At 40.2% G+C, this 25,506-nt stretch overlaps 1 protein-coding gene across 4 annotated transcripts in view; it reads left to right on the forward strand.

The window, feature by feature from the left end:
• Window positions 1-25,506, forward strand: part of slc44a5b (solute carrier family 44 member 5b) — a 28,583-nt gene that overhangs the window by 2,758 nt on the left and 319 nt on the right. The window contains exons 2-23 of one of the 4 annotated variants that reach the window (XM_072389663.1): window positions 10,423-10,471; window positions 14,329-14,402; window positions 15,799-15,883; window positions 16,173-16,257; window positions 16,379-16,492; window positions 17,166-17,226; window positions 17,328-17,451; window positions 17,604-17,648; window positions 18,851-18,934; window positions 19,588-19,700; window positions 19,838-19,969; window positions 20,574-20,673; window positions 20,761-20,853; window positions 21,029-21,116; window positions 21,672-21,934; window positions 22,140-22,234; window positions 22,321-22,424; window positions 22,539-22,612; window positions 22,875-22,945; window positions 23,256-23,344; window positions 23,842-23,926; window positions 24,248-25,477. In XM_072389663.1, the coding sequence (XP_072245764.1) occupies window positions 10,423-10,471; window positions 14,329-14,402; window positions 15,799-15,883; window positions 16,173-16,257; window positions 16,379-16,492; window positions 17,166-17,226; window positions 17,328-17,451; window positions 17,604-17,648; window positions 18,851-18,934; window positions 19,588-19,700; window positions 19,838-19,969; window positions 20,574-20,673; window positions 20,761-20,853; window positions 21,029-21,116; window positions 21,672-21,934; window positions 22,140-22,234; window positions 22,321-22,424; window positions 22,539-22,612; window positions 22,875-22,945; window positions 23,256-23,344; window positions 23,842-23,926; window positions 24,248-24,363 (2,144 nt within the window). In that variant the 3' untranslated portion in view covers window positions 24,364-25,477. Of the gene's footprint in view, window positions 1-10,422; window positions 10,472-14,328; window positions 14,403-15,798; window positions 15,884-16,172; window positions 16,258-16,378; window positions 16,493-17,165; window positions 17,227-17,327; window positions 17,452-17,603; window positions 17,649-18,850; window positions 18,935-19,587; window positions 19,701-19,837; window positions 19,970-20,573; window positions 20,674-20,760; window positions 20,854-21,028; window positions 21,117-21,671; window positions 21,935-22,139; window positions 22,235-22,320; window positions 22,425-22,538; window positions 22,613-22,874; window positions 22,946-23,255; window positions 23,345-23,841; window positions 23,927-24,247; window positions 25,478-25,506 lie in introns of those variants that run through there. The other 3 variants (XM_072389664.1, XM_072389665.1, XM_072389666.1) reach the window with 3 other exon arrangements.

A 25,506-nucleotide genomic window follows, 5' to 3' on the forward strand; every position in this document is an offset into this window, starting at 1 on the left:
TCTTTAGCTTTTGTTCTATGTCCTGTTTTGTTATTCAAATAGACATATTTGAAGCTTAAGCTTGTTTTACAAGTTGTTTTTATGTTGATGCTGTTATGAGTGTCTTCAGCCATACAGTTTGTGCTGTACACTGATGTAATATCTGATTAGGCAAAGCAGAAATATGTATTAGTTCATCAGTCCAAACCTAGTGATACAGGAGAGCATTTTTCTAATAGTGATAAGCATGACATTGAAACCTATTGGCAGTCTTCTGCATCTCAATTTGGTACAAATGTATCATGCCATATGTCTCCAATCGAATGATATGTAGTAATAGCTTCAACTGCAATGATCGGTTGAATCCACGATACAGTAGCAGCCATATTGTGTCATGAACTTCAATAAGTTGTCCTTTTGCACAAGCACTGGACAGCAATTTTCCATGTCAGATATGCTCTCTTGGTTGGAAGTAGTCCAAGTCTGGGCCATGATGAAGCCCACAGGAGGCAGGATGTGATGCAGAAAATATGCTGGGGATATTGAACAGTTACGTTCATATCAAAGAATGGTGTGCAACGCTACACCTTTATTAGGAATCACCATTTTTTTTGTGTTGGCAATGTGAGAAGGATTTGACATACCCACAGAATTGAAAAGGGAGCTGAAAGCAACATCCAGGCAAACAGAAAAGAAAAGAAAGCTCCAAAGGTCACAGACTAACACATTCGGATGTTGTGAGTTCTCTGCTCGCCTGCTCCATTCACGCATAGGCTCAATTAGGCATTACCCATATGTTGTGCTCGGGAGCTCGAAGGCTCAGACCTGCACAATGTCTGATCTGACTGAATCCGAAAACTTTTGTCCCCACACAGAGCTCCACAGAATAAGGCTTAAAAAAGTTTGAGGGGTCGAGCACAAAAACAGCTCATTTAACAGAAGCATTGTGGAGTCTGCTCCTGACAGACTCCCAATGAGGAGAGCTACTGTGTCTTCTTGTTTTCCCCCCACATTCTGACACGGTGTATCCCTCAGACCTCATGACTCCAGCAATCTGCCAGTCAAGACCGCAGCTTGTCAGCTGTAGTTGATCTTCCCCGCTCTCTGCAGACACGCAGCTCACCATAGGGAATGTCAAACTCTATCTCTCCCTGTTCACACATTCAGGCCGGTACTTTACAATCCACCATAGGACTTGACAGTAGAGACTGTGTAAAATCTTGGGAGTGAAAAGCTTACTGAAGTTTTTGATTTTAGCATTTATTTACAGTATGAATGCTTCGGCTGATACATTATCTTCTGGTGCAGTAGCCCAGTTTCTTCTCTTTGGAAATGTGGAGAGAATTTTGGGAGGCAGTTTATTTTAGAAACAGGGTTTTTGCCCCAACAGCATCCTGCAGCTCTGGTTGTGGAGCACGGGATGGAGTTAAGGTGCCTTTCAGTGCTTAGGTGAACTGCTTTATGTTGCTGTTGGCACTCCCTGGTGGTTTTCTTCAATCAGCTAGCCTGAAAAAAAAGAGCTGTGCCCAAACATGTTAGAGAAACATGACCGATGTTTCACACTGCATTTCTTTAAATGTGGATTGCCCAATGGCATGCATGATATTGAACCCAGAGTTCTTGCTTTTTAGCCACGTGTGGTGGATTTCTTTTCTTTCTGCTCAACAGAACAGCGCACTCTTTGTTTTTTCAGATCGGGAACGTTTTTGATATTTTGTTGAAGAAACGACTTGTGCTCCCACTTCTTATTCAAAGTTGTCATTATATTTCTGTTGAATGCGGAAAACCATCGAATTATAATGAGCATGAGAATATAGTCGGATAAAAGATAATACCTTCGCATAGCTAGTAACACAGATAATTAATTATGTCCTTTATGAGCGCCTCTGCTTGTTAACTTTCAACCATAAAGGCACGTTACATAGATGCCAGGCATATTGTGCGCTTGTTAAGCAACTTGACTTGCTCTTTAAAGGTTTTAATTGAATATCTGTGACATGCTTCGATCAAAATGTGACAGAGAGACAGTACAACAAACGTTTTATTCAATAAAAGAAGCAAAAATGTGAACATACATGAGCAAATAATGTGTGAGCAACTAGTCAAGCTACCTGCCATTTTGCCATTCACATGGCACCCTCCACTCGACATCCAGATTCAAGCGTACCCGGGAGGCTCGTATATTATATAACATCTCTAACTACGTAGCAAATGCTCTGAGAGCTCAGGGTATACTGCTGCTATAATGTTCAGTCAGTCAGGAAAGTAGCTCATTATCATTCTGTGACCGTGTTTGTAAGTAACAATGTCGATATGAGTTCCATTCACAACAGAATTGTTGAGTCGGGCACGACGTTAATTACCAAATTTCTCGCATGGGCAGCTTCCCTAAATCCTGCATTTTACACCGAGTCGGTGCAGAGTCTTAACAGAAAGCTGAGAGCATTGGTTCAGACTCCAAAAAATTCACATCCTCTTTCTGTGAGTTGCAGTTAGAGACGGATGTGGCTGAATGGCCTGTTTTGTAGCCAAGACTAAGTACCATCATAGGCTCTTTAAGTGGCACTGTCCTCAGCAACTACCCATGTCAAATAAAGACTGGCACACACTCTGCAGTCCACTTGCACAGTTATTCGTTGTTGTTTTTTTTTAATTACAACTAAATTCATGTGTCTCTCTCCTCATGAGATAACCACGTTAAAGCCTGGATGGAATTTTTATGTATATTATTTACACAAATTATCTGGATGAGTTAGTAAATCATTACAGAGAGTCGCAGCACGGGATTTGTCTGAGTTTGTGGAAATGTGCCACTGAGCTGTGGAAAAGCTGTTTCAGAATTTGGAGTACAAATATGATCTCTGTTTATTAAAGCTAGGAGACTCTGACAGTGATTGACCAAAACACAACCCAAGGAGGCTCTGGGAAATAAGGTAGAGGGGGAGGCTGCTACATTAATGCAAGGCACGTAGGTTTTGACTGTCTCTGGTGTACATTGAGACTTGAGGTGACTTTTGATAGGTTCTACTGTAAGCAAAAAAAAACAAATAATGCAGCCAGCATTTTTTTTTTAAAGAGATCTGTCCTTACCCCAGAAACAAGACGCATGGTGTTCTGATGTGGTAAACATGCTTTGTCGCACAGGCAAGGGCTGAGCATTGCACCTTTCAAGCTTTTTTTGGTGGCTTTGTCTGTGATCCTGCACTGCTCAACACACTCTCCCATGTTCATGAGGACATGCAGCGGTGATCATGTTTACCAAATCAGACAGTGGCCTTCCTTCAGGGTGTAGAAACCACAACCTACTCTCACCCATAGAGTATCACTTTATTTCACTAATTAGATGCATTTAGCTAGCATGACAGTCATTAGGTATGTTCTTTTCAACTTTTAACCATAGAATCGAAATCGGAATGCTGTGTTACATAGGTGCAAGTTGTCAAAGTTGTAATTAGTTATTATTTTCCTAAATGATCAATCTACAAATGTTTTTTTTTAGCCTACGAAGGGTCAAAATTTCTGAAAAACACACTTAGATGTCCTGTAGCTAAGTGTGGCTGATCAGTTGTTTTTTTTAATTTATTTTTATTTGATCATTATTCTAAAACTCTTGGTAGAGGAACAATTATATATGCGAAAGAAAAGCAGAAATTTCATGTTGTAGGAGTTGAGACCAGCAAATGTTCCACATTCTTACTGGAGATGTGATAAACCACTAACTTCCCTCTTGGGGGGGTTGTCAGTTATCACTGTAAATACTATTCATACATCAATAGGAGGTAACTTGGTTGGCTATTAAGTCAGATGTACGAATTATATAGTCATCCATCATTGGCTGATAGTTGAGATGATCCACAAGGACCCTTCCAAAGTAAACCTAAACCACAGATCGAGGTGTTATTGTCGAGCACTGTAAAGGTTGTGCTGTTCTCCAGAGAGGGAAGCACACACGCAAGGCAAGAAAGCTGCTTCTGGATGATGGAGGAAAGGCAGAGAAAAGAGGCTTGAGCTGTTATATGGAGAACGTCCGGGTTTATTTTCTCTCCTTATTTGTTGGTATTGTGAAAAAAGTCAGCCATCTGGAGGATTAATTGCTTTGATTCTTTCAGAGACTATTTGTGTGAGAAGTGCATTGCAATTATACATGTATGAATAGATATGGATATGTGTACAGTATAAGCCTAGCCCGAAAACATCTGACCCCTGTACAGCAGGAAAGTGTTACTTATATTTTTGAAGTACATTTTAGAGGAAAACGCAAAGCCCCACAGCCATATTACTGATGTAGCATTCCTCCATGGATCGGCAGAAGGCAGTGCTTTAATCAAATATGAATGAATATACTGTACTCAGCATTCAGACATACAGACTGTGCCTACACTGCTGAGCAACATCATTATTCTGAATATTTAAACTTAAGCTTTCCCTTTTTTGGCGTTCATTTGGGATTTGGTTTGACATTCTAAGACTCAGTCACAGAGGATTTTCAGAACCCTACAATGATTATTCTTTAGAAAATAAAAGTTTCTATGTTTTAACTCTTAGGTTTATCTGATTTTCACCGTCCAGCTGAATTCTCTGGACATGCGTCAAGACATCAAAAACACCAACGTATGCACCACTCAGCCATAATGCAAAAAATAATTCGTTCATAACATTTAGCTTCATGTCCCAAAAGTAACATTGATTTTTTCTTTTATAGTATTTGTGAGTTTGAACTGATTTAAAGCTATCGGGGCGGCTGGAGCTCAGGAGAAAGAGCGGTCGTTTGCCAATTGGAAGCTCAGTGGTTCAATTCCCAGTTTACCTGGACCACCGTCAAAGTGTCCTTGGGTGAGAAACTGAACCCCATGTTGCCTTCGGTGCGTCCATTGATGTTTGAAACAATGTAAAAGAGGAAAAAACACTGCTTATTACACCTGCAATTACTTTTTTGTCGCTACAGAGTCAGTATAAAAGGTACCCTAATATTATATGTTTGTAGAAAATACTGTATAAATATATATGTGTGTGTATATGTATGAGTTTATGATCTCCAAAGTTCCTCTATGGACATGAGAAAACATTAGAGAAGGACAATTATTGCTCACTCAAACAGTGGTCATACAGAAGCCTTTTCTCACAAAAAGTCATACGACAGTTTGTTAGAAGTTTGCCAAATAGTGCTGAGTTATTAACATTCATACAGCCAAACTTGGTGATTACAGCATCAATATGTTGGGATGTCGTCCTGCAATAAGGGATGAGAAGACTAGTGAAGATTGGGGGGAAAAGTGGACAAGTGAAAACTTTTGGTCTGCAGCTTTGGCATTAGTGCAGCCTCGGTACACTTCAATGTCCCCCGAGTCTTGGAAATGTATAAAAATAGAGTTAAATTTAAAAAAAAAAAATGGCCCCTTTGACCCAGCCCATGTAGAGCACCTGCAGTGTTCGAGCTGTTTGCCTGACCACAGTATGAAAGAGTCCTGTGTTGGACAGTGGAGCCAGGGGACACTGGAGCCTGTGTCTGCCTGTGTTTTTGTGTATATATGTACTTGATGTGTGTACATGGAAAGGAGCTAAGAAACTCTGGGAAGTGGGACTCTGAAAAAGGGATAAAGAAAATGAAATAGTTGTAATCGGGAGGGTAAAAAACACTTTCATCTGTCTGTCAGAAATATGAATTGAATGTAGGTATTGTTACAAGTTGTAGCAAGCTGTGTCACTCAGTCTTCTTTAGGTTTTTTTATTAAATGGGAGCCTTTGTAGTAATTTATTTTCCAGGCTATATGCAAATACAAATGAGATTTAGTATTTGTCCAATACTGAGGCGTAATCTATCCACCCTATAAAACCTTAATGCATCAGACCTTTTGATTCCCACCATGAATTTTGTGTTATATGAATAAATCTGTCAGTCAGAGCGGGACACAGTGGTCCAACTATCCAACACAATGTCAATAAAGGAGATTAGCAGTTAGTGGAGCTAAAAGCGACTTGCTGTCCCTGTGATGAATGCCTGCCAGGCTTTTTCCGAATGATCTTGACCGTAGACTCTTATTCGTTGTGACTTTAGCCGGCAACACGCATCCAGTCCACCAGCCTCATCTCCTGCACTGGCTGACTGCAGTGCAGTGTAAACAGCAGTCATTTAATGCAGCTTCTGCTGGTGGTTCAGCATCACTGATGATTCCACCACTCTCTCATCCCAACACTGAAATCTGTTTTGTAGGTCAAAGGAAGGTACGACAGCCTGGTGCAAGTAGTCAGGCTCGTGTGATGAGTGAGAACAGCAGCTAAAGCTATATTTAGCTTTTAGGTGAATAAGCACATGCTCTGTCACCTGGTTGTTACAGCATTAGAACGAAGAGTTATGAAGAACCACAGAATGGTTTTTTTTTTTAGCTCATCTTAGGTTGAATTTGAAAACTTTCTACAGTTTGGTTATTTCCACACAGTTGCATGTTTTGTTTTGATCTCTACACTCCAGTATTAATGACAGGTTCATTTATGTATTAAGTTAAAAAAAAGTGGGAATTAAGTATTTTGGATCGATCAAGTCTCAGGGAGTTTGAATTACTGCACTGAGAAAAACACTCAACGTGAGAAAAAAATTTAGACACAAACATTTATCAATTAAGTACTAAAAACAGACATGAAACACAAATTCGCAGCAAAGCATCACTGTGTTTGTAAAGATCAGCTGTTTCAGAGGTGTAGTGTGTTGTGAATATTGAAAGCGTTCAGATGGAGAAGGGTGGATGATATCACTGAGGAAGTCAAAGGTTTTTCAGCCCAACTAAAGAATAAGTTGTAGCACATTTAACTTTAGGAATAAAAGATCAAATTCAACTTTTCAAATTCTTCCATCGACCTCAGTCATAAAAAGTACTAAGGAGGTGATATTGCCTAAAGGGGGCATTTTTTCCAAGGGGCCATGTGAATCCTACTCCTGGGTTATTTTGAGGCAAATACATGCTGGGTTGAGGTGGTTTTTCCATGAAACTGGCATGTCTCCTACTGGTTTTTCCTTTATTCTGCTGGTTCCAAGTCTACAGCAGAACTTTCGGACCACACCACCCTCTTACAGGATGAGATGGGAGTCTCCACTCCTTCTCTCAGCTCTCAGTTGCTAATGAATCCAACAAGCTGGCTCCTTACGAGAGGGTTTCTATAATCATGGATGTAGACCAAACGAATAGGTCCAGTAGGACCTAATAAATGAATGAAACTCTTTTGAGGAAGTGGCTGGATATCAAATCCAGAAAAACTGAATGAGGTCACACTCGAAAGGCGTATTGAAGGAAAGCAAGAAATGGTTGCTAATTCGGGAGACTCTGTGATGACAGGGGTGACAAACGGTTAACACGGTCAAGAAGAACAGAAAAGACAGAAACTAAGATGAGTGAACAAGGCGACAGATGGTACAAGGGTCAGGACGAAGGAAAACTCCAACTGTTTTTATCTAGTTGAAAGCTGAGGCGCTCAGTGGGAGAGTTTCTGCTCTTCTTCACAGACAACTCGCACACTCTCCTCTGTGAAAAGAGGGAGTGAGTTTAAGATTTGAATTAAGTAAGTTTTGTCGGACTGTCATGTGTAAAAACTTATCCATGCAAGATGCTGTCATGCTCTTGCCCAGTGGTGGCTTCAGCGACCCTAAATAGGATGGAGCTGGAATGCAAACTGGAACGGTTGACTGTCAGAGTGCGTTTGAGCATGCGTGGTCGTTTGTCTGTGTTATGGACCTGTCCAGAGTGTGCCCTTCCTCTCCCCCAGTGACAGCTGATATGCAAATATGTATTACGGAACACGACAGAAGCTTGTCTTTCTCAGTCCATTGAACAAAGTTGTATGATGAATGGTGAATCCTCGCTAAGGCATATGTTTGAAGGACTCTGATATCTCTTCACTCAAACATCAGGAACTACAAAGCTAAAGAAAATATCACAATTATCCATACATGGACACCATCACAGTTCCTGTATTGCCAGACCAATTTCTACCAAGTAAAACTAGTGTCAAGTCCTCTTTGGCATTTTTTTCCTGGGGAGGCGGGAGAGAGAATTTTAAATTCTGTTTTCTGACCAGTTCACTGATTGCCATTTTCAGTCAGCAGACTGCTTGCTGGTCCTTTTGCTTGGACACACAGTATTGGAAGGCTATACAATGCATAACAGTTGGGGATTCAAGACACCGCTGACGTGACTGTGTCCCCTGACATTTACCACAGTCTGTCCACTCACCACTGGCTCCCATGGATCTCAGTATGATTCAGCTTCTACTCACCATATGGACATGTTTCTTTTTACCACAGTATTTCCTACACTGTGGAGAAAGACATAGATTGTCGCACAGAGAAAGAACATCATTGAAATGAGTTTTTAAGAGTCTGTAAACACAGTTTGCATCTTAGGCCCAGACTAGTAGCAAACTACGGATCTTGATCACCCGAGCAGTTCTGCCTCTAATTAGCTCTGATGTCTGTTAATGCGATACAGCCTGCTGGACATGAAGCGATAGCAACAACCACTGGGAATTAGAAAATATTAGATATGATTTTAGGTACAACACAGACCATTTTAGCTCGGTCAGTACATCATGGACGATTGCTGAATTTACAAGGCCAGATCCTTAGTTTTCTATGTTAAACTACAGACGCTTGACGTTGCTTTAAGCTTTAACACTGATGTGCATTTGATGCATAATCTGTGTAATTCTGTTTCAGTTTTGTTGTCAACTCTGTAGACGGGTTTCATTTAAAAAAAAAAAAAAAAGTAGCATCATCTCATTTTCAATGTCACTGCTGTGCAAATGCTGCAGTGGACACCTGGTCCTGTGACAAGTGTCCTTGAGGGAGCAATTTACACAGGTAATGCGAAACATCCTAACCTCAAAACACAACTAAAACTAGTGATTAAAATGAGGTAGCTGTAAAATAAGATTTTCAATAGCTGCGACATTCAAAAATGATACATTTACCCTCTTAAGTTAAACAACTTACCTAAATGTTAGCAGCTCTGACTGCTCCTGCCACAAAGAAGCTTGAAAGAGTCCGATCACTCACACTGTCTCAGGAGTTTCATAGACACAATCCACTAACTTAACTTAACTTTTGACTCTTTGCTGCTCTCAATATACAATGGCAGTGCATACTTAAGTACATTTCTGGTCTTTTCTTTGACATCACATCTTAAGGGCACCTCTTACGTTGATGTTTATCTTTCAGAGTAGCGCTCTGCTGTAGTTGAGGAAGGTCACAGAAAGTCAAAGACAATCAGTGTTGTTAATTCCTTGTACACTGCAAGAAATTGTGTCAATTTTCTTGTATCATTTACACAGAATGAGGCCTCAGTGTTAGAAAGCCTGGTTTGTGCGTCTCTTAACAGGATCGGTTTGGGGACTGGACAGATGGGACAGACCCATTCATGCTGCCCCTAAGTCTGCCTCAGTTGCTTGGAGATATTACGCTCCATGTGTGATGATTAATGGGTTCTTAACAACACGTCATTTGTACTTTTAGCTGGGGTAGAGACTATTTGAGGACTGAAAAAAAAAGCAGCCAGTGATAAATGCAAGTGCATTTACTCTGTAATGTCTGAAAGTGCATACAGTTGGGATTTTATCCCTTTGGGAGACTGGTTGGACTTCCAAATGTTGTTCAGTATTTAAAGTACTACTGTGCTGGGTCCTCTCTGGGAACCAGATAAGCTGTTTGGATTACGAGTTGCTAAATGATTCATTATATTTTCATGTTAGGAATTGTCTTGGCGTTTTTCTGCCCTGCATTAGTCTGTGGCTCCCTCTTTCTCCCTGAGCAGAGTAACCTTTTAGCCGAGTTTTATTTCTCCAGCTGAATGGAGCCCAAAGTAAATATGTGGCATTTGTGCTGTAAATGGTCTAATGAAATTTGTCTCATACTAAAAGATTTTTTTTCTTGTCATCTTGACAAGACCTCTGGGCAGTTTCTTTGGGTTAAAAAGATCACATCACTCCCTAAAGAAATGGAGGAAGAGCTGTGACTGCAATTTCTGAGTGTCAGAGCGTTGCCAAAGATTATCCTCGCGGCTCTTGTACTTTTTGACCAGTTTTGGTGAAAATAACCTAATTTATGCCATCATATCTTCCTCTTTAAGGCTTATTTAGAGCAACTTATGTGCTTCAAGCCTGCCTCCACCCTGCCACTGCATTTTTTTAAACCGTCTCAAAACTTAACTGTATGCTTGTGTCAATGCAAGGTCACATGTCCGACATGTCTGCCAGTTTGGCAGATGATTGGCTTCTTATATGGGGGGTGGCAGGTGTTCAGGATTAATTTTCTCTGGTTATAGTCTTGGTGAAAGAAGAAGGATTTTCTCATCTCATCAATTTCCAGCTGCTACATGTTTATGTTCCATGTTCCGTTGAATTTTGACCGTTTAAAACTGTTTTGTGCTTGAGTCCATCCAAACTCTGCTTATCTTACAGGTGAACCACGCAAGTTTGACCCAAACTTCAGAGGGCCCGTTCAGAAGAGGTACTCAACGTCACCACATCACACGTTTGATGCATGCAAATGCATTTTATCAGCCACTAAAAACCTTTTAAAACAAGAAATTGATTTGATTTGAATTCACTTACATTTTATTAGGGTGCCAGCAGAAATCCCAGAAACCAATGTTTTCACGAGTTAGTGCTGTTTTGTAATTTAGAGGATCTGACCCTCCAACATCTGACTCTTATATGAGAATTGATTTTTTGCTCATTGTGTTATCATTTTGGCACACACCCCTGTCCTACTGCAGAGAGATTGATTATTTGTCACGCTGCGTTAATAAAGATCGAGGCTTGAGTGCTGGCAGCTTTCTCCACTCCATCACACAAATCAATGTTTATAAGTCAAACTGGTGGCTGGAGTTGACCCAATGACAGACATTAGTAGAAAACAGTTCTCGTTTTCATCAGGGATGTGTGATATCTGATCTACCAAGTTCTGAAAAAGAGCTGGCATACTATTTCTATGGTGCTAAACTTAGATTGGTATTGCATTGATTGGAAATGTACACATGATGCTAATTAATCACTTTTTTTTTTTTTTTTTTTTTAATGAAGCACAGTTGCTTTAAAAAAAACCATCAAAGTGGTGTGAACATAGATTGAAAAACCCTTCGGAAAAACATACGATCCTCCGCTCTGAGGAGTGTAGACTATCGACTAGAGTGGACATTCTAATTTCACAATAAAGTAAATTTTTGCAATAAACCTCAAGGTTGTCATCATAGGCTTTTCTGAATGATTTGGTCGTTATCTGAGGTTGTGTACGCTTTTATCTCTTTCATGTTCGACGGCAGTTTGGCAGGCTGCTGTGAAAGCATCTTACAGTCTTCTGGTGTCTCTGAAACCCACCCTCTGCAGTCTGTTTCACTGATGCAGCTGAATGACCGCATTGAGGATACTTTGATGTTTCTCTGGCCCACAGGCTTCTCTTAATGAGAACTTGGAGAGGACCGACTCTGTGGTTGTCTTGTTTTTTTCTTACGAGCTAAAAGGCTAAATCAAGTAACCTTATCTATTTATTGAGTAAGTCATCTACGGGCCGAACAGAAGTGGACATGGTGTTGTACCTGCTTCGCTATAGCTGTAAACAGAGACAATCAGTTCAAATATACACAACTGAGCTACACTAATGCAATTCCTTCTTTCAGTATTCATTCAGAAGGTGGTTTAATCTAAACGTGCAAATTAACTATAAATCTAGTTCTCTCTCGAGTAGTTTTTGGCACGGGACCCTTTTGTGTGCAAATCTGGACCCTTTTTCTTCAAATGTTTATTACAAAGCAGGGACAGTCTGGCATATTCACACCACAATGGCATGCACACTATTGTGTGGCATTTCTGCCATCTGTGACACCTTGGCTCCCACCGAATATCAGCCCTGCAAATATAATACTGATGCAAAAGTCTCCCGTTGCACTGACAAAGCTTCAACTTTTTCCTTACTCCAACTTTTCCTATCTCTCTCTTTCAAAGCGGTATGCTTGCCAACACAGTGAATAAGGACAATGTATTTGTCCCTTTTCTAAATGTGTGCAAGTGACATCAGAGGAGATCAGATGTTTGGGAGTGAGGCTAGGTTGGAATCCAAATAAATGTTGTTTGTCTATGCTGTCCTGAGCAAAGCCAAAGTGTTCTCTTCTCCTTTCTATGTCAGCATCCCTTCAACACTGACCTTTGCCAGCTTCAGGGGTGACTTTGTTTTAACTCTCTTGTGCTGTGCTTGCACTTTGTCTTAAAAAAAATGCAGAAGTGTCTGTGTGAGGAGATGGAAAGTGCAAGAGATCCACGGTAACAATCACATTAAAGTGCAAGATAGGCAATCTCAGCTTGAGATGCCCAGCCCTCATATCTTTGCCTCTAATCACCTAGGATATGGCTGAGAGATTGCCAACTTATTTACGAACTGAAGGTTGGCGAGGGATTTTAAGACCAGAAAAGCGAAAATCACCATAGCAACCCGGATGGGTCTTTGTTTTAAAAGAAATGGAACAATACTCTCTTGTCTACCTTTTGTTAATAATATCCACAATCTCAGCAACAGCTTTGCTGACAGCGTAGCAGACTTGTTTCTCACTTTTGTCCAAAATATAATAGCTGTACTTCCAGGAAAATTATGTGTTCATTGATATGTGTCACAAGTTTGAAAACCTTATTATTATTATTTTTTATGGCAGCAAAGCTGCTCTTTAAGTGAGACTAATGATTATTTAAAATACCTCTTCATCTTAGGATCAGTAATATAAGAAAATATTAATAATCTATTCTTTGAAGTTTATTAAACTTATAACCAGCTAGTTTTATTTGACTAACACACTAGCATCCAAGACTATGTGGAAGAAGGACAGCGATCTTTCCAGCTGATTGATGAATCCATTTATTAGCTAATTATTGCGCCACTACATTCAGTCTTTTGTCACCAAGTGTCAGTAATTTAGGTCTGATGTTGAGATGTTTCCATAAGAAGACGGATCGTCCCTGGGTCAGTTATTGTAAGCTCTAGATGTGCTGCCTAGGTTATGTGAGGCAAAACTGTGTTTTCAATTTGCAAGTTTCTGCTGTCTTAGCAAAATTCCGATAATGGGATGATAAGAGAGTCATTTTATTCTGAAATTGGAAAATTAGCGCCCCAGCTGGGAGAAAAGCTTCCCAATCTTCAATATTGACAGATTCAGTGGACCAGTCTACCACAGCAGCTAGTTAATATGCTTTAGATTGTAAGCAGTACTACAGTTCTAATGAAGGACCATAAAGATTTTCCATTAACCGCAGCCACATGTGCAGCTCAACAGCTCAAGATGATTTGCACGCAAGCTTAAGTTACACGATTAACCCCTTATCCAAGAGGCTAAACTGAGCATAAATTTGAAAAAGTTGTTTTAGAATAATAATGCATGAAATTGATTTGTTTACATAATCGTAATATAGATAGATAGATACGTTATTGATCCCGAAGGAAACAAATGCCTCTGTGTCTATTTCAGCTATTATCCCACTTTGCATGGCTTCTTCTCTCAGATTACTGTGTAGATCCCTGCTCTCGACTCTACGGTCTGCTAGTTAATTGTGAATTGGTATTTGGAGACTGAAGAGCAGCAGTGTCTGTACAGCCATGAAGCCATGCCGCATACCAAACAAGCACAATTCACTGTTCAAAGAACTACACAGAGGAAAGACTGTCGCATCTCTGAGCTCGGGCCTCCCATTGACCTTGGCTTTGAAAGCTGGGGGAGATGAGTCTCAAGTCAGTCTCACAAGCATATGGCAGCAGGGGAAGGCTGCACATTGTCCATCCCTTGTATTTTCCAACTGGGCATAGTGGTCTCAACATGTTCTCGGTGGTGGTTGGGTGTAGTACTTCAAGTCTGAATGGTTTTGAAAAGCACTTGACAGACCGCTTTTCTCAGGCTGGAAAGGGGGGGGGGGGTGAGTCAGCTTGTTATGCAGGATACACTTAAACAGTGAATAAAGACTGAGAGACACACTCTGAGATGTTGTTTTAGACTAGCAGGCTACAGAGGAGAGAAAGTGAAAATCTTCAAATAGCTGTCTCTGTGCCTGTGGGACAGTTAACCCTGGCGAGGGGATTCACTGCAGTTTCTCTGAAAACACAGTATTCAGACTACATTTTGTTGTCAAGCAAGTGCAGCATCTAAACGTAGGACTGTAATTCACGTTTCATAAATCAACTCTCTCATAATTACCAGTTTAATCATGTAATAATTACATATTGTTTTTTTTTTTGTTGTTTTTCCTCTGGGGGGTTTGTTAATGATCTTGTTATCTTGGATTTCCATGCCACTCAGTGTTCTTTATCATCACATGTGTTTTGATTTACAGGAGCTGCACTGATGTGGTTTGCTGTGTTATCTTTGTCATCGTCATCCTTGGCTACATCGCTCTGGGTACCGTGGGTGAGTTTGCCTCATTGCTGGTGATTACATCACACAAAGTTTCCTAATGAAAAATTTGAATTCACCACATACACACACACACACGACAGGCTTCTCCTGTCCACATGATATAACAGCACTTGTTCTTTAGTTTGTTCTTTTTCACACTATTTACTCTGTTTTTTTTTCTAGCCCGTTCTCAGATAGCAAACTTTTTATGTCCACCATTTCTGATGACGCATTTAATTGATCTTTTCTTTGCACTCACACGTACGACTAAGTATATCTCAAAGAAGGAGCGGATGAACTATATGTGTTGTCATTCAACTACTGTCTTCTGCAAAACTTACTTTCAGCAAGCCTCAACCTGGGCATGGGAACAACTCACTGTTTCCCAATAAATGAAAAAAGCAGGGCCCATGAGGATCTATGGATCTGCCTTTAAATAGAAACTGACATATCTCCAGTCAGCTAAAAAAAGAAAACACAGTGGTCTGTCTCCATGGTTTTCTTTTTTGACTGGTTGTAGCTGGTTTATTGTCTTTATTGTGTTACGACATGTTCAAGACAGTCTGTAATTAAGCGCATTTACATGTGAAAAAATTGTGTTAGTCCAGTAAAGACTGCACCTTTTAAAATGCATGTAAACATGTTATTGCTCCAGCATTCCATCTTTTTTTTTTTATCTCTTTGTAAAAGCAGTCAAGCGTAACTGTATATATGAGCAGCAGAATTCCCAAGAAAGCTACCCTAATTCACATATTTTTACGTTTGAGTCCGTAGCTCAGTTCTGCTCCTGTGCATGTGAACCGTAGGACTGTTGCCTCATTAAAGCTGCAGCCGTAGCTCATCTAAAATGCACACGGAACCATGCTAACTGCGTGGAAATGTGAAAGCTATTAACATTCATTAGGGTTAATGCTACCCCTATCTACAGTAACATTACGGGGCAAATTCAACTTGCTTGTTTTAAGTTATTATCTTTTTGGGTGTCAGTGTTTCTTCTCAATTAATGTGCGTTCATGCAAATCTCCAAATGAATTTACATTACTCTCTTGCGCTTATTTATTTATTTTTTTACTCCTCGTTAGGAACTTACAGACATGGATTTGTATAGTTTGTATGTACAGGACTCTCTTTAATCAAGTTCTAGTTGAATAATATTGATATGATATGTATCTGTAGATGTCTGATTTCCCTAAGACTTAAGGACTTAACTTAAGGAACCAGCAGAATTGGGCATTTAGAATCATAGAGACTCTGAAGGAGGGTAATGACTTGACCTCAACGTGCATCATTCGATAGAACAAGGGTGAGACGTGACGAGACAGGACCGTACACGGGTCTGTGACTGCTGAGACTCTCAGTTTTAGAATTCGCACAGTTCTGATGAAAAGCTATTGTTGTGTGTTTTCAGCCTGGATCCACGGTGACCCCAGAAAGATTGTCTATCCGACCGACAGTCAGGGTCAGTTCTGTGGCCAGCAAAACACCTCCAATGCGTGAGTAGAAAACGATGTGCATCTTAAACCACTGTACAGTGTGAAAAATCATATCGTCCAATTAGTCTGTCAGCTTTCCATTGTTATCTTCCCATTGGTTTTGACTCCAGCACTGTAAACAAAGAGGATTTGTGATTAATCCTGGCAAGTGTTACTGCACAGCACAGTGTGTGTGAATGTGTGTTTTTATGTGCTCGTCTAAAGACTCGCTAATAAAACATTGCCCGTAATGGACTTTTAGATCTGGCCAGTTTTAATTGCCTCTTTGTCTTCATCTTCTTCATTTCAGAAACAAAGCCATATTGTTATACTTCAACATGCTGAAATGTGCCAATCCTGCAGTTTTAATTAACCTCCAGTGCCCTACGACCCAGGTAAGAGACTAAATGAAACCCTTTAAATCCTTTATGTTCCTTTGCAGTTGTTCGATGCTCTATGCTCGATTATGCAAGATTGATAGGCATTCGCATTAAGAGGATGTTTTGCCTTCTTCAGCTCTGTGTCTCCAAGTGCCCTGACAGATTCGCCACTTTCCTGGATGCGAGGAATACCCCCACCTGGGAATATTACAAGCAATTCTGCAAACAAGGCTTTGTACTTGGCAGCAAGGTGAGAGAAAGTGGTTGATACTCAATTTTTCTTTTCTTTTTTTTTTTTTCTCAACAAGCTAGCTGAAAGTTGGATGGATTTTTCATCTGTGTCAAGTATTTTGCTAATACTAAAAAAGAGCTCATTCGAACACGCTTTAGAAGACAGACGGAGGTGAGCTAGCAGCCACTCATGCACACCGCAGCCCTTTTCTGTGAACTGGCAGCAGATCAGTGCTAATGACGCTATCACGATGCTGCGTTGTGTTGTGTGGGAACACCTTACAGCTCAGTCATACTGTTTAAACCGAATCATAAATTTCACTTCCCACATCACCTCAAGTACGACAACGTTACATCAGAGAGGATTCAGCCAAAATGTCAAATCTGACTTTTTTTTGGCCTTACTCATGATTTGTCATTTTGATTTTGGATGCATGATGTAATTATTAACCATTAATGCAGTTATTTTTGGAGAAAAAAAAACAATAAGTTCCTGTCAAATGTACAGTTTAAGTTATGGTACATTTGTATATGATATCCAAATAAGCTGAATATGAATATTAATGACAGATTCAAACTAAACGCAATTAAATTAACTGAATAAAAAAAAATTTTAAAAACCTTTTGTTTTGCACCGTTAAATCGCCTGTTTTCAGATGTTTGAATCATTGTTTCCTCTGTTTCCTCCTCAGACAGACATAGAGGTCTTACGTGATGAGGACTGCCCATCTATGATTGTGCCGAGCAGACCTTGTACGTGTACTTGAGAGCCCGGAAACATGCCGACACACAATAAGTTGTTATTTGTTTGCCATGCCACTAGCAAAACATTTTTTTTCTCACATATGTTTCAGTCCTCCAGCGGTGCTTCCCGGATTTCGGTAGTAGAGATGGAGTTTTAACTATAGGCAATCAGACCGTCTTCAAAGACGGTGACAATAAGGAAAGAAGTGTCAACGACCTCAAAGAGGCTGCCAAGTAAGACCTGCTTCCCAGCCGCATGAATCTTTGCCTTAGTTGTCCAGCAGGTTATACCTTTAGATTGAGATACGCTGCCATGTTTCTATGCTCAGTGATTTATAATCTCCTTGTGGGAGAAAGGTGCTTTAAAACTATCACATTGTCAATAGGGATGCCAGCTCTGCACCCACAGAGCTCTGGACAGATAATATGGGGTATGTTGGTGATGCCCAAGAATGTGTTCACTCACATTCAAAGTAATGTGCATGTTTACTGCATTAATCTGCACCGTATGAACTTTAGGAGTACCTACAAGTTTCTGACAGCTGCTTTGTATGTCTGCATGTTGAGCTTTGAAACAGGCAAACCTCAGACAAGCGGAGAAATCATGTATTTAAACCAGTCACTTGTTGACGTTATGAATATACATGATTCTGTGTTTGCTGCAGTCAAATTTATTCTCAATAAACTGCCTGGAAATACAATGCAATTTAATTGCCATGAGGGGAGAGGTCTCAATAGATTTTTTTTTCAGCTTTTTAACTAAGGAAAGTATCCTTATGAAGACTAACCCTGGAAGAATCCATATCTATGTTCTGTTGCCTGCATCAATGGACAGGAGTTAGGACAGAAAAATTCAAGCTTTTGTGGCTTAATCTTCTAAAAATAGAGAGTAATGTGGTGCCCCCTGGTGGTCATGAGGTTTCCTCCTTTGCTTTACCGCAGACGCTGGATATGATCCATACACTTGTGAATAGAGAAATTCTTTCTTTTGTTGTAAATCCTCCTTAGAGTCACATATTAGTGCTTCTAAAGATAGTTTCAACGTTGCAGCTCTTCAATTCTGACTTGTGCTGTTTATTTGAAGATAAATAATTACTTTAGTATGAAGGCAAGTGAAGCTATTTGCAAAACTCAAGCTGAGCTATTCTGTGTTACAAAATTGGCATCAACATTCAGTTTAACCCTCACAAGTTTATGGTCTGATTGTCTGTGATATACAGTAGTCATTTAATATTCCAGACAGACATAGATGGGTTCTTGATGTATCATATTCATCACAGTGTGCAAAAGCACCAAACGGCTATACCATTTATTGCCCAACTGTTTGACCTACTGCTCCGCAGTGCTTCGGTGAGTTCACTGTTTTCTGGCTTTTTTTCATATTTGCTTTCCAGACTCTTCCACTCACTGATGAGCCGCTTCTAGAGCTGAGATTATCAAAGCATTTTGAAATTGTATGAATCTTTGTTTCAAAAGAGGAGCATCAAAGATAAATCAAGTATCAAAATGTTTTTGAGAAGTCCTCATAAACCGCTAACACAAACTCGCACTGTTCCTCTCTGTGTTATTATGTCGCTCTTTGCTGCATTATCTCCCTCCGACCTTTATGTCTCGCCATGTTAATCCATCACAGAAGTATTGCCAGTCTGCTGAATGCCAAAGAAGTTGGGATGAAGATCTTCGAGGATTATGCAAATTCCTGGAAATGGATCTTCATGTAAGCATTTATTTTTGTTTTGGTTCTTAACAAGAATTAGATGTTCCTCTGTGGTTGGAGAAAATTCTGCGATCAGTGAAATAACATGGAGGCTGATTAAAACGTCAGCATTTAGCCATCTGACGTCATATTATCCTCATGCATTGTTTGATACCTTGGATGAAGAATTCATAGTTAACTCAGTGACTACAAGCTTCCCAGTCCCTAAGGCTGTGGCGCTATCCCCAAATCATAGCATTTCCATCTCCATGCCTCACAATTGGTATGAGGTTCTCAGCCTTAAAGCTCCTTTATCTCCATCAAATGTTTCTGCTGTTAGTATGGATAACATACCTGTCTTTGATTTATCTGGTCAGAGCACATTGTTTCAAAAGTCCAGTCTTTGCCTTATAGTGCATTTGTAACTGTAATATTGCTCTAACTTTGTTTTTGGACAATAAAGACCTTTTTCCTGCCTTGTCTTCCTCTGGCAGTTCAAATATGTTCAATCTCTCGTAATTGTAGACATAACGCAAGTCGAATTGGTTACTTGACTGTGTCGATGTTATTCTCCATGTGGCTGATTTGTTTCTATACAACAAAAAAAAAAACAGAAATAGCAGTTTGTGTGTTATTTTTTTTTTACATGATGGTATGTATTAATGTTTTTTCAGAGGTCTGGTAATATCAATGGTGGTCAGTCTGCTGTTCATCCTTCTACTACGCTACATTGCTGGTATAATAGTGTGGCTCATCATTTGTTGTGTCATCATTGCAGTCGGCTATGGTGAGCATACACAACACCATTTCCATGTAGTGCCTATGTTGTTGTTTTTGGGGGTTTTTTGCTGTGAAAACTTAAGCTCTCACGGTAAACTCGCAGATTTTACACTTATCCTAGTTTTGTCCGTCCTTCTCTCTCAGGTATCTGGCACTGTTACTGGGAGTACAGTGCGCTGAGCATGAAACCGGATGCTAACATCACCATCGCTGATATTGGCTTCCAAACAGATCTCAGAGTTTATCTTCAACACAGCCAGACATGGCTTATCTTCAGTAAGATGTCATCCGCTACCATTAGCTTTTTTTAAAAGGATTTTAATCTGATCTACAAGTTTCATAACGTGTCTATGGGTTTCTGGTCTCTGTAGAATAAAAATAAATAAATTAGCCCCATGAGTGCAAGTACGGTTATCAGCGGTTGTTCTCTTATGGTCTTTTGAAAGCAAAAGTAACACATTTAAACTTTCTTTTTAGCGTGTACGCTCAGTTAAACAAACAGGAGATACAGTTTTCCATCGCCAGTCATTGCTTGTTCGGTGTGGTGACCACTCTTGTTGCCCAGAGCTGCAGCATCCTCAGTAAAAAGTTGTTCTATGTACCCGGATGTTGAGTTCCCATCAATGCGGTGCCAAGCCAGGGCTGATTTAAAAACCCATGGATACTTTACTAACATACTCACACTTTTTTCATTGGTCTCAAAAGACAGAAAATAGCAGGTTTTTAAGGTGAATCCCAAACCTCTTGATAGAGTAAGATGTTAGTCTCAGTGATTATAAGAACTTTGATGATGATGAATGAATGAAAAGATTCTGATGGTGAATATATATGTTTAGAACCGTTTGCTGTATACTCCTTGACTTGACATTTTGTTTTGTAGTGATCTCGCTCTCTGTTGTTGAGGTCATCATCGTGATTATACTGATATTTCTGAGGTCGAGGCTGAGCATCGCAATTGCGCTACTGAAGGAGGGAAGCAAGTGAGTATGGGTAAAACTTCTGTTCATTGATTGTGTTTGACCCTTTTTATTTTTTTGAATGCGTACAATGATTGCTCTTGTTTCCAGGGCCATCAGCTACATCATGTCCACTCTCTTCTACCCTCTCATCACCTTCTTTCTTCTGGCCATCTGCATAGCTTATGCCACAGTCACAGCAGTGTATCCTTCCAACTGCTTAGACACTGAAGTGGACGAAGTCTGCTTCTTTTGTGGCTGTTTGGCTGTAGAAGCTTAACATCAGATTCATGAGCACTGTTCACACCGCTTCCGTCTGAAGTTGTTCTTGTGTGTTGGAAGTTTCCCACTTTGTTATCCTTAACGAGGTCGTCTTCAGCTTCTTGGCATCTTCGAGTGATGCGGTCTACAAGGTGACACCTGTTGACGATCAGTGCATTTATGCAAACCACACATGCAAACCAGAGGTTAGCACCACCCCCTCGCACACCGTGAAATACATGTATTGAAGAAATACTTAATCTGTCAAGAATGTGTGTTTATGTCGCAGTGTTTTGTTCATAGAAAAACACGACTACGATTGTTTGTTTTATCTTTTTTACAAATCGAGGTAATTACTCTGCCCTTCTCTCTTAGCAAAATAGGAACTTGGCTGAATTTTTTCATCAAGCTGCCATCAGTTAAATTGAGTTAAACAGCAAGTAGGTTGAATAGATTAGATGTCTTAATGGGAATAAAGTTCAGTTTGTGGCTGACAGCAGTGAGTCAGTCAGCCTGACTGGGTTTGTGTACATGGTCTCATGTGCATTTAAAAGGATCCATAAGCAATGATTTCACACTGTGTTTTATTAAATGCAGGATCAACTCAAAGCCATTCATTTTGGAAATTCTTAGTTTACATGTGCCCGACACAGTGACAGAAGTTAAGAGGAGGAGAGTTCTGCCAGTTTGTCCTTGAGTGGGTTGATTGTTATGACCATTTGACTCAGCATCACAAGAAATCTGTTGCTTTTTTTCCCCAGACTTTCAGTCAGAGCAATATTACCAAACTTTGCCCTGGGTCCCAGTGCATGTTTGCCTTCTACGGTGGAGAGAGTGTGTACCACAGCCACATCTTAGTCCTCCATCTGTGTAACCTGTTTGTGTTCCTCTGGCTGATCAACTTTATCCTCGCCCTGGGCCAGTGCACCCTGGCCGGGGCTTTTGCCTCTTACTATTGGGCCCTGAAGAAGCCAGTTGACATCCCAGCCTGTCCACTGTACTCCTCGTTCAGCAGAGCCATACGGTGGGTTTCCCCAGATGTCATATTTGACTGTATGGCAGATTTAGAGTTTATTTTTGAGAGTATCTTGATAACAAGCCCACAAATGATTTCCAAAGATCTAAGGTGAACCAGTCAGAATTGAATAAGTGATGAACTTATGAACAACTCATCTGAAGTGGCAGAAGTTTGTGCTTCTTATGCAATGTTCTGTTTATTTGCCTCGCAGTTATCACACGGGCTCTCTGGCTTTCGGCTCACTAATCCTCGCCTTGGTGCAGATGATCCGAATTGTTCTTGAGTACTTGGATCACAAACTGAGGGGCAAGTTCACTCTTTCACTGATAATCTTTCTCTTTCTGAATTCAGAGATTATTTTCTAATGTTGATGATCCCTTTTATATCCCCAGGTTCTCAAAATGCTGTTGCACGATTCTTGCTTTGCTGCCTTAAGGGCTGCTTCTGGTGCATGGAACATTTCATCAAGTTTATGAACAGAAACGCATACATCATGGTGAGCTTTTTCCAATTGTAGTATTGACTCATTTATCGGTGGTATCTGTTAGACATGTAGCTGCAAATTGACCAAGCTTGCACTTCTGCTCGTCTGCTTTGTTCCCACCCACAGATAGCAATATACGGAAAGAACTTCTGCTCATCTTCCAAGGAAGCTTTCTTCCTCTTGATGAGGAATGTTGTACGGTAAGTTTTAACTTCAAGATCCTCGTGTCTTAAAGTCTCAGCAGCAGGGCACCTCTTGTCATACTCTTATCATTAAGTTCCATTCTTTAATTTTAACGTTTTTAACTGGCTATATATTGCTAGGACAACAAAGAAATAACTGTTTCCATGAGCTGCAAATACTTCCAACTTAACCCACTTGACAATATGCACTAGAGTTCACTTACATGTCTCTGTGTGTCACAGTGCATGACAGCGACTCCTCTATCCTCTTTCTTTTCAGGGTGGCTGTCCTGGACAAAGTCACAGACTTTCTCTTGTTCCTGGGAAAACTTCTGGTTTCAGGAGGTGTTGGTGAGTTTAATTTCAGTCGCACTGTCTGAATAATGAATAACTAATCTAAATCCCTGTTGTATTTCGGACATTATAAGTCAAATTTTACTGCAAAGTAGTGATTTGATCTAATCTTGCGTTTGATGAGAGCTTGTTTAAACATCCAATTTCATGTCAGCAGTTACACGACCTGAATGCCTCTTGAAAAATAGTGTTACGGTGTATTCTGTAAAAGCAGACACCTCTCTATACTTCTGTTGAAGTCTTTGAAGGGTTAAAACGTGTTGATATGTTCATATCTCAGCTCACTCTTTTTTTCTTTTTTTTCTAGGGGTCCTTGCATTTTTCTTCTTCTCACAAAAAATACCAGGTTTGCAAGAAGAGGTGCCGATACTAAATTACAGTTGGGTCCCCCTTGTGGTAAGGAGTTAAATGTGTGTGAGCTATCTTAACACGATGAGTATTCCTAAAAGCAGTAACAGGGTCGCTGGTGTAAGAGTTGCTTTGTTGCTTTTTTATTTTGTAGCTTGTTTTCTGACTTGGATTGCTCAGTGTGCACAGAAAGGACTTAATTTTAACTCAATACTTATACGTTTCATTCAGAACCTTCCCACAGTATTGGTTAAGTTGTGAATCAGTTTATATGTTTTATATCTGTCTCAGTCACCGCCTTAAAGTTGTTCTCTGCTTGTGCTTTGTTCCAAATATATATGGAAACCCATTAAGATGCTTTTGGAGCTTTACTTTTGCCTTAATGTCCATATTAACTTTGCTGTTTTTTCTCCTTTAAATGTATGATCATCAACATTTTTTGGTGTGTGTTGGAATGCTTCAGTTTGTTGCACAATGATACAGAAATGCACGTATGAAGCTGATCATGTGAAACCTAAAACTTTTTCTTCTTTTACTTCTTTTAGACGGTCATATTTGGATCCTACATGATTGCAAATGGCTTTTTTAACATCTATGCCATGTGTGTGGACACACTGTTCCTGTGCTTTTGTAAGTATGCTTCTTTATGTTTTTTTTCCCCAATACACGCCGATTCATAATGAAATTACAGGCACCATGCACCGCTCTCATGGAAGAACATCTAACATCAAGCAGCATGTCAGCAATTTACAATCACACTTTCTATCTTCAATACTGGCTCTAAATTCTAATAACAACTGCTTCCTGTTCAGTCCCTGTTTCAGCTATCTTTTCTGCCATGTCTTTGTGTTTTTATCTCTACTAAGCCTTTGCCTTTCTTTCTCTTTCCGGCTATCTCTTGTGCACTATCTGCTCTCCCCGCTCCTCTCCTGTGCCCGGACCTGGTTTCAGGTGAAGACTTGGAGAGGAACAATGGTTCTTCCTCCAGGCCTTACTACATGTCTGCCGGCCTGCACAAGATCCTGCGCAAAGGGGAAGAGCGTGCCACATCTTGTGCTTCGTCCTGAGCGAAGTGCAGCCATTTTCCCCAAACTGTTGACTCTCTGACTCGCTTCTCCATATCTGCTCTATGTGTGGGGTTTGAGAGCAAGTACTGTAGGGCTAAACATCCTAACTGGATGTATCCCAGCCTGGTCAGGGATGACTTGGACATGAAAGGACATGTCGTTTCTTCACATCCTCACAGAAAAGGCACAGACTCTGGAAAAAAAAAAGACTCTGTTTACTTCCTCTTTTGCGCCAACTCTGATACTTGCCTTTTTGTCCGCTTCACTTCTGCCCCCGTGTCTTTTTCCCTCTCTGTATTCTCTGCTGACCTCTGCCTTACCGACAGGGTACCGATATGCAGGACGGATGCACAACCTGAGAGAAAAGGAATGCGACATTTTTTACACAAACAAACATGAGGACCTTAGGTTGTACAGATGGCTTAAGACTAAGGCATAAGCCGTCACCCTGACAAAGTGGCGGACTTTTGGGGCACCTCTATTGTCACACTTTGGTCTTCTAGTGTAAAATCGAATTCTGTGTGCACTTTCACATACAGGAGAAGAAACCACGCGATTTATTTCTTCTGTGTAGCATGATTATTTTGCCCGCCGTTGATGTTCACCATTGCTTTTATAGGTTGCTTTAATCCATCTTATTTAAACTAACACGAACACACAGATCGAAAGCTTGTGTGGATCCTGCAGCTAGCCAAGCAGGTTATTTATTGATTATTTACAGCTGCACAGTCATTTCAAAGTTTTCATCATGCCCCGAGATGTACTGTAAACCAGACAAAGACTTTGTGAGGGGTCGAGACGTAGTTATTGCTGAAGATCTGAAGAGAACCTGAGTGAGTTCAGGAAACGTCTTGACTGCAGCCGCTAGTTTACGTGCCTAGTTGTGAAAAAAAAAAAGATAATTCTGAATATGTTCCTCCTGCTTCGTGATTTTAGACCCAACACTAGGGAACCTTTGCGATACGGTTTATAAAAGGATGTCAAAGCCATTTTTGGTAAAAAAGTTTTTTATTGAATGGTTCGGATGTCGTGCTGTTTTAATACTAAGTATAATACACACGTCTGGAGGTTATTCAGTGTTGTTTTTGTACAGGGTATTTTTTTTTTTTTTTAAATCGACAAATCCAATGAAAATGTGAATCT

This window comes from Leuresthes tenuis, unplaced genomic scaffold (assembly GCF_036924035.1).
Source record: "Leuresthes tenuis unplaced genomic scaffold, fLeuTen1.0.hap1 SCAF_7, whole genome shotgun sequence".
Classification (NCBI taxonomy): Eukaryota; Metazoa; Chordata; class Actinopteri; order Atheriniformes; family Atherinopsidae; genus Leuresthes; species Leuresthes tenuis.